This window comes from Pinus tabuliformis, chromosome J (genome assembly GCF_031772625.1).
Source record: "Pinus tabuliformis cultivar Carrire ecotype Pingquan chromosome J, CPIR1, whole genome shotgun sequence".
Lineage (NCBI taxonomy): Eukaryota > Viridiplantae > Streptophyta > Pinopsida > Pinales > Pinaceae > Pinus > Pinus tabuliformis.
The window spans coordinates 412,229,452-412,237,652 of NC_142295.1; the positions used below are offsets into that span (position 1 = coordinate 412,229,452).

Genomic DNA, 8,201 nt, shown 5'->3' on the forward strand with positions numbered 1-8,201 from the left:
GTCAGCCAGTGTCGGGATTGCTCAGAGAGATGGTAAAATCCCTTAGAAATTTTTTGCGAGTATTTCTCTTGGATAGATTCGCCAATTTGGTGATATTTATTGTACTCAGAATTTCTCACTGCTGCATAATAATAAAAACCCTCAATTGCTACACCAATTTGCCCAAATTGGGTTTCTTCGAGGACTTTTGTCGAAAAATAATAGTGTCATAATTTTGTGTGTGTGCCAGTATTTTCTCAGTTTCCAGTTTATCATACGTAGTTTTTATTTTTTAATATTGCAATGTGATTAATTCGTTGTTTCCATAGAAATAAAATTCATAATTAATTTACAGTTAAAATAATTAATTCTAGTTTTTGCAATATAATTCCAGTGGTGAAATTTTCACAAGGTCCAATGTCACCTTAGCCAAAACCCCTTGCTCTTTACAAACGTTTACCAATGGGAGGAGACCCAGTAGGAAGGAGATCACTTAAAATAAATATGCTAGGTATAAGGCAAAAAGTGACCAAGCTAGAGCTCATTCAAGAGAGAGACTCAATAATGGTTCAAGGCTTCAAAGAAGCAAAACACTCTCAAAGAAAAGTCCTAGAAAATAAAAGAAAATCTGTATAGAAAAGAAAATATTTTCTAAGATGCAAGTTTAATCTACCATGCAATCAATGCTAGCATGAGAACATAATATGATGATATTAGCTATGCAAAAGAGATATGCAATGCACCTATACTATCATGCATGTTAACACATTATGCAAGGGCTAAGTGTAGTCATATAGCCAATGTAACCAGCATATCATTAGATCAATGTAAAATCACTTGCCCTTATGAACCATTATGGGGTAGGGCAACCAAATATCACATCCTCCTTGGAAGGATTGGCTTGATGAATAGTACGGGTGGGAGGTGGGAAAATAAGAGAATGTAATATTCCAAACTAGGAAAATACAACAAATAATAGATGGATGAACTAAACTACAATTTAGGCAATAGTTTTGAGCCATTTTATTAATAATGCATGGAAAATCAAGTACAATAGGACGAAATATACAATCCTAGGCTTTCTACAACAAGCAATGCAAAACCCAGGTGAGAAAGTGTAGGATCAGGTGTTGGAATTGGCCCAAATTTGCAGCTCGAAGTTGCCCAAAAACTCTGATTTTGACTGCTAAATGGAACTGGTCGTCCTGCTCAAAATAATGCCTAGAATGCTCTGAAATTGTAACTATGAGCTCCTCTCCTCAAACCTGAAAATACCCAAAAAAAAATTGGCCTATCTCCAATCCAAAATCGAACCCACAAAGTGATGCAAATTCCCTAGCTAACTAGCAATTCACTCTACTATAAGAATGAGGACTTCATGCTTGAATATCGCTTAGAAAATTCTATAAAATTAGTCCAAGACTCCTCTCAATAAACCCACAAAAACCCAGAAAGGATTTGGGTTGAATCCATTGACCCCCCGTGACCCCCAACAGTGCAAATTGTCCAATTTGGCCAGGAAACGCCCCACAATACTGATACTACTGAATTATGCCCAAATCCACCACTAGAAATATCTCCCAACTCTGGGTAAATTCTCGCCTAAGGAATACCTCCAATCTTCGGCCCTTATCTCTCCTCAACCTCTACTTCTCCAGCCCTTGTGCAAGCCTGCTTGGAAACCCTTGCGCACTTCCAAAAATGTAGAATTGCAACCCCAAGAATTATCTCAAACTCAACCTTGCTAATCACCACAAAATCTCTTTCTAAATTAGGAGAAATGCCCCGCAAATCCTGCGGTGTTCTACTCCGTAATTGATCTCCCCACAAGAAATTCGAACCACTTCTACACCGTGGAAGAAACACGTACCAAATGAAATAACTTGCAAATACACCCAATGGAAACTCTGAATTGAGCTCCCCAATTTGGCTCACTAGGGAGACACTCGAAGTTCTCTGAAATGAGGGTGGAATTCCCGCTCTGAAATTCCTTGTTCTGAACAACACAGTTGTCTTGGCTAAGCTAACAACTCAAGAGAACTAATGTTAAATCGTCAAGTGATCAAAGATACCAAATGGAGGCCTCCAAGATCTATTTGTAATTGTTGGCCCTCTCTCCCTTGGTGATCCCCACCTTCACTAATTTGCACCCCTTCCTTTCTCTCTCTCTCTTCTAATTAGTGCAAATTTCCTCTTGGGTTGAATTTTCTCTCCTTGTGGTCCCCACTCTCCACTAAGGCCATCATTTTTCTTTTTCCTCCTAAATCCCAAAGCTAGAAATGTTTCCCCTTTTCCCAAAATTGTATCTAATGCAGAAAATCAAAATTGGGGATATTATAGTCCTCCCCACCAAAAATTACTTGTCCTCAAGCAATGCCTGAACAAGCACCCTCTCAATCAACAGACCCAAATAGTTACTGCAAACAATACCGGGGTCCTAAATGTGCCACTGAGTCATCCCTGATCTCTGCATCATCCTTCCATGGGGAAATCCCTTGATACCAAGATCCCAAGCCATCCTGATCAGCATGAAGCATCCCTAGCTCCAATCACTGTCTGACCCGACATAGGACCCAAACACCCTCTTCTTACTGCCACTAAGTAGAGCATCATGATAATGTAGGACTCTATCCAACTCCCCATGAATTTGCCCTACCGAGTAGTCCACTTCATCCCCTCCAAGAGTAAACTCCTGAAGATACAACCCAATCCCTATGAGGATGAAGTCTCTCCTGCATGAGCTTCCCTTGCTATCCTCCTGCTAACCAACCTTCCATGCTGATAAAGTTCTGCATGCCATCAACGAGTCACTAAAGCCCAATGGAAGATTTGAATGATCTTCCCCTGTAGTAGCCAGCTCATCCCTAAAGGTCGTTGAGTTGTCAAGTACTATGATGCGCGGGTCCCATGATAGTCTTAGAAGGATGCCACCATGTTGTCCTTGCCCCACTCTGATTCTAACAGTTTGTCCATTCGGCACACACTATATCCTCCTCCCATAAAGCCTGGTGGTGAAATATCGATGAAGGCCAAGTTCATCTTTCCTGTTAATTTTTGTAGCATCGGATGTGTTCTAGCCACGAAATTTAGTGGAGAGGCTAGAATACATGTATTCTCCAAAACCCAGAAATTGTTTATGGAAATTCCACCTAGAGATGACTTGATTAAAATAATTAATCTTTTTTAATGGTGCCTAAGTATAAACTTAGGAAAACTGATTAATTAAAGGGTATTAATTAAGTCATGGTGAAATATTCTAGAAGAAGACATCGATCGAGTTCTAGTTAATCTTAGCCATCGATTATGTTTTAATCTTGGTCGTTGAAGCCTCAATGAGAGATTATAAGAAGAAATTCGATGGGGGTTTTAGAACACACTTGGAGCCACCAGAAATTTGATTTTGCTGGGAAATCAATTTCCAGAGTAGCAGTTGTGAGTTGCCGGAGGCGATCCCATGGCTCCCTGCTCTTCCTTCTCACATTCTTCATTGCCCCCGTCCTGCACACAATAGAGAAATACGACTTTCTCCATAACTTTCTTTTGTTTGTATGATTTAATAGTTAGGGTTGTATTTTTTTTATTTGTATTTAAATTCGACTTTGGATTTGTTTTCATTAGATCCTATTTCAGTTTGTTTTTATTTATCTTTTGGGTAGGCTTTAGTTAGATTCATAAATGATAAACAAGCAAAATTCATATCCTAAAAAATTTAAAAATTTAAAATTTTAAAAAATCATAAAAAAACTAATTTTGGTGACTAAAGAAATAAATTCAAGGACTTGCGCTTTCACATCTGGCCTATGGCCCATTAAGATTTCGATTTATTGATCCTTTTGATTTACTTTGTCATAAAAAAAAAATAAATAAAATAAAAAAGATTTCTTCATTTGCTGAGGAACGATTGAATTGCTAACTTAAAATCTCTTGGTGTTTCTGGTGTTAAGAGAAAAATCTAAAATCTTCATGATTTTTTATGCGATAAACATTTTAAATCATATTGGTTGTTGAAGAAAGTTAATTGAATCTAGATCTGGGCAGTTAATGAAAATCATTTTAGATCTGGAATCGTTTGCATGTTACAGTGTTGGGTGTTTATATTGATTATTTATGATTGTCATTATTCGTCACATATTGAAGATTGTTCTGGATAACTTGTTTTATTTAGTTGATGATTAATTCAAATTAAAGGCACTGGTCTATAATTGTTTCTATCTTGTGGTTGTGTCTTGGTTACATTAGCGTTTGATCTATTCATCTAAGTTAATCGAGATTCGTTTACATTCATCAAGTTGTCCATCATTAAAATCTCCTAGAGTCTGTTTTTCACAGGTTATTTCATCCATTTACCTAAGGACTACCCCCCTTGACTTGTCTAGGAGAGAGTCTAAACAGAGTGAGTAAGGATTTAAGAGTGACAACCCTTACTCTGAGCGTTGTCGCGGTGCCTAGACACTTTGTGTGACAACAAACCCATTTCTAAATAGGCTTTAGGATATTCGAGATCAACTATATGGAGTAGGGTCAGCGCCTCAGCCTACTGAGTTGGTGTGGTTTTCTCTAAACAGCATTTCCGAAGAGTGGCAAGTCTTCGTCCAGAGTATTCTGGGCAGAGAAAAGTTACCAGACTGGGATCGTATGTGGGTTGATCTGCAGCAAGAGGAGATGAGGCGAGATTTGGTTAAGACCACCATCACTGGCAGCAGCAGCAGCAGTGGGATGAAGCAAGTAAAGGAAGAGGAATATGTTGCCCTCGCATCAAAGGGGCAACAAGAGCAACGCAGGAGGAAGAAGGACATTTCCAAAGTGAAATCCTTCAGATGTGGTGAGCTTGGCCACTACAACACTCAATGTCCTCTCAGGAAGAAGAGCAAGGAGGAGAAGCAGGATCAGCAGGTTGCATCCGCGGATATTGACAGGTTGTCCTCCAGATTGGAGGAAGAGTTTGCCATGATCACCGAGATACCTCCAGGAGTGAGGTGGGGTGATTTGGTTTTGTAGCCCCAGAGAGCTACAGGATGGGCAGGATTCTTGGGGAGAACCACCTCATGAATCAATATCTTGCTATAGGAGCCCAAAATATATAATAGCAAGATGGGTCAGTGGCAGTTGGTGCAGTCAGGTGCCAGAGTGACAGATGCAGTAGCTAGTAGTAGCTCAGATGCTAGGCAGCGCAGTGCAAAGTTGGCAACTGTACAGTTGGCATAGAGAAAATTCAGCATCAACGTAGAGGCTTCAGTGACAGCGCAGAGTCTAACACCAGTCAAGACTCAGGTGACTGATGCATCATACTGACCACAATTGGATTAGTATTTTGGATGCTTTTCCGTTGCAGTTGCTGCAATTGCAGCAACAACAGATGGAGAGGGAGTTGCAGTGAAGATGCAGTGTTGGCAACAGTTTAGCAGGGCCAACAGCAGCACGGATGCAACGTTTATCAGAGTTGCGCAGTAGTTGGTGGGCAACAGCAGCCAAACATCAGCAGCATGACAGGAGGTGGTACAAAGACAGGGTTTGCTTCAGTGGGTTGCAGCGTTAGAACACATTCCTCGCTAATAAGGAGTGTTGATTTTTGTAGCATCAGATGTGTTCTAGCCACGAAATTTGGTGGAGAGGCTAGAATACATGTATTCTCCAAAACGCAAAAATCATTTCTGGAAATTCCACCTAGAGACGACTTAATTAAAATAATTAATCTTTTTTAATGGTGCCTAAGTCTAAACTTAGGAAATTTGATTAATTAAAGGGTATTAATTAAGTCATGGTGAAATCTTCTAGAAGAAGACATGGATCAGGGGTTTACCAAAACATACAGGGCCATCAGGGAGCGTTTTTCATGGAAGGGCCTCAAGGGAGATGTTTTGAGGCACATCTGGGAGTGTGACACATGCCAGAGGAACAAGGGTGAGCAGACACACCCTGCTGGATTGTTGCAGCCTCTTTCTATTCCCGAGGGGAAATGGGAGAGTATTTCAATGGACTTTATCACAAGGATGCCTGCGGTCCAAGGCAAGGACTACATTTATGTGGTGGTCGATAGATTGACCAAGTTTGCCCACTTCTTTGCTATTTCCACTCGGTCTTTAGCTTCACAAGTGGCTGAACTATTTTTCAGGGAGGTGTTTCCACTTCATGGTCTTCCCAAGACCATCATTAGTGACTAAGACAACAGATTCATGGGAAGATTTTGGCACGAGTTATTCTAGCTGGTGGGTAGTGAGCTTACTCCAAGCACTAGCTATCACCCCCAGAGAAAGATTATGAAAAAGTGGCTGGAGGGCTATTTACACAACTATGTGACGGGCTAGTAGCGTGCATGGATACGGTGGTTGCATTTGGGCGAATACTGCTACAACACAACATACCACATGTCCATAGGTATGTCCCCATTCTAGGCTTTGTACGGTTATGATGCATTGACTTTCGCTGAAATGATGTTTGGAGACAGCAGGGCCCCAAGGAACAAGGATTGGATACAGGAGAGTCAAGATATTGTTCGAGATCTCAAGGATAACTTACAGACTGCGCAGAACCAACAAAAACTGTACGCAGACAAGGGCCGAGTAGAGAGGCAGTTTGAGGTTGGGGATTTGGTTTTCCTGAGGCTGCAAGTGTACAAACAGTCCACGCTCAAGAAAAGCGGGGACGAAAAGCTTAAGCCCTATTGTTATGGACCATATTGGGTCACCAGGCGGGTTGGAGAGGTGGCATATGAGCTGGAGCTGCCTCCAGGGAGTAGAGCCCATAATATATTCCATGTGTCTTGCCTGAAAAAGGCACTAGGCCAGCAGGTGACAACAACTACAGAATTACCGCCCTTGGATGATGAGGGGCATTTGGTTTTGGAGCCGGAGAGAATTTTGGACACCCGTGAGAGACGATTGCGGAACAGGGTCATCAAAGAATTCTTGGTCAGATGGAGAAACTTGCCTGATGAGGATGCCACTTAGGAGGGAGAGAAAGTACTCTAGCATCCATATTTGCAGTTTCTTGGGGACAAGCAACATTTAGGCAGGGAGGACTGAATGTAATTTTTGTACAATTTTGAGTTCTAACTTTGGAGAAGTGGGTTGGAGGACCCCACTTCAGATTTTTAATTGATGGGGGAACTCACACTATGGAAAAAGACAAAATCGAACTCTTAGTGGAATGTGGGGACCACCAAGGAGGAAATACGCTCCACTTGGGCAATTCGAGCTACTTGGGAAGGAAGGGACTTCGATGATGGGACCCACATGAGCAGGAGGCAGCCAAGGTTAAATAGAAGGGGCTCACTTCAGTTTGGGACTTTTGACATTTTTGACAATTACTTGCATCTAGCACACTTGAGATGTTTAGCTGAGTCTGCACTCGAGATTCTCAAGCGATTTTCTCACCCCTTACTTCGGTGGACTTTGCGTGCCAGCCCAAGGAGGGAAGTCTTATCTATTGTGAGTCGGTTCAACATTGTCACAGGGATTTCGTGGGGCCTCATTGCTGCTTTCTGGGCATAGTAGGGAGCACGAATTGCACTTGGGGAGGTCAGCAAGAGAATCCAATTCATGGAGGATTCCAGAGGAACCATTTCATCATCTATTGTTGGAGGTTTTGGGGAAGGACAACCACTATTTTGGGGGAGAGTCGTTGCTGCTACAACGTTCCATTTTGGTGACTGTGTGGGCCTGCGTAGTGAGAACTTCCTAGGCACACGTGGGAGTTAGGGATCTAGCTTGGGGAGTTGATTTGAGCTGAGGGATTTAGGGAGTCATCCGAAGGAGTGAAGCCCAGCCTTTTGGCATCATTTTGGAGGTTTGCAGCAGAGATTTTCCAGGAGGGCCGTAATTTCCAGTCAGTTTGGAGGCCGTGGTAATTGGGGGTCAATTTCGAGGGTCAGAACTAGACCAAACCCTTCTGGGTTTTGGTGGGTTATTTGAGAGGAGCCTGGGGTTAATTGTTGGAAATAATACAGAGAGGAGGGGGTGAATCAGTATTATCAAATCAATAAAACTTTTTCATTTCCATACTTAGATACATATACGCTATTTCAATTAAGGGAACCCGCGTGTATATGCAACTGTGTCTAATGCAACTAGCGTATATCCAAAATACTTATGATTCAATTAATCCATCAAATGTTGATCTTTAGTTAGTGCATCAGAACTTCATTAACCATATGTACAGTAAGCAGGTGCAGTAAAACAAAACAGATCATCACACACAAGAAGCACACATGAGCACCATGATAT

General features: G+C 41.6%; 1 protein-coding gene across 1 annotated transcript; it reads left to right on the top strand.

The window, feature by feature from the left end:
• Positions 1-6,407: 6,407 nt before the first annotated feature.
• LOC149227582 (uncharacterized) lies at positions 6,408-6,926 on the top strand. Its single transcript, XM_089380543.1, has one exon. The coding sequence runs from the start codon at positions 6,408-6,410 to the stop codon at positions 6,924-6,926; it is 519 nt and encodes a 172-aa protein (XP_089236669.1).
• The last annotated feature ends 1,275 nt before the right edge of the window (positions 6,927-8,201 follow it).

What these genes read in the sequence shown, in the direction of transcription:
- LOC149227582 (XM_089380543.1), top strand. Translation starts at nt 6,408, where the DNA reads ATGATGTTTGGAGACAGCAGGGCCCCAAGGAACAAGGATTGGATACAG.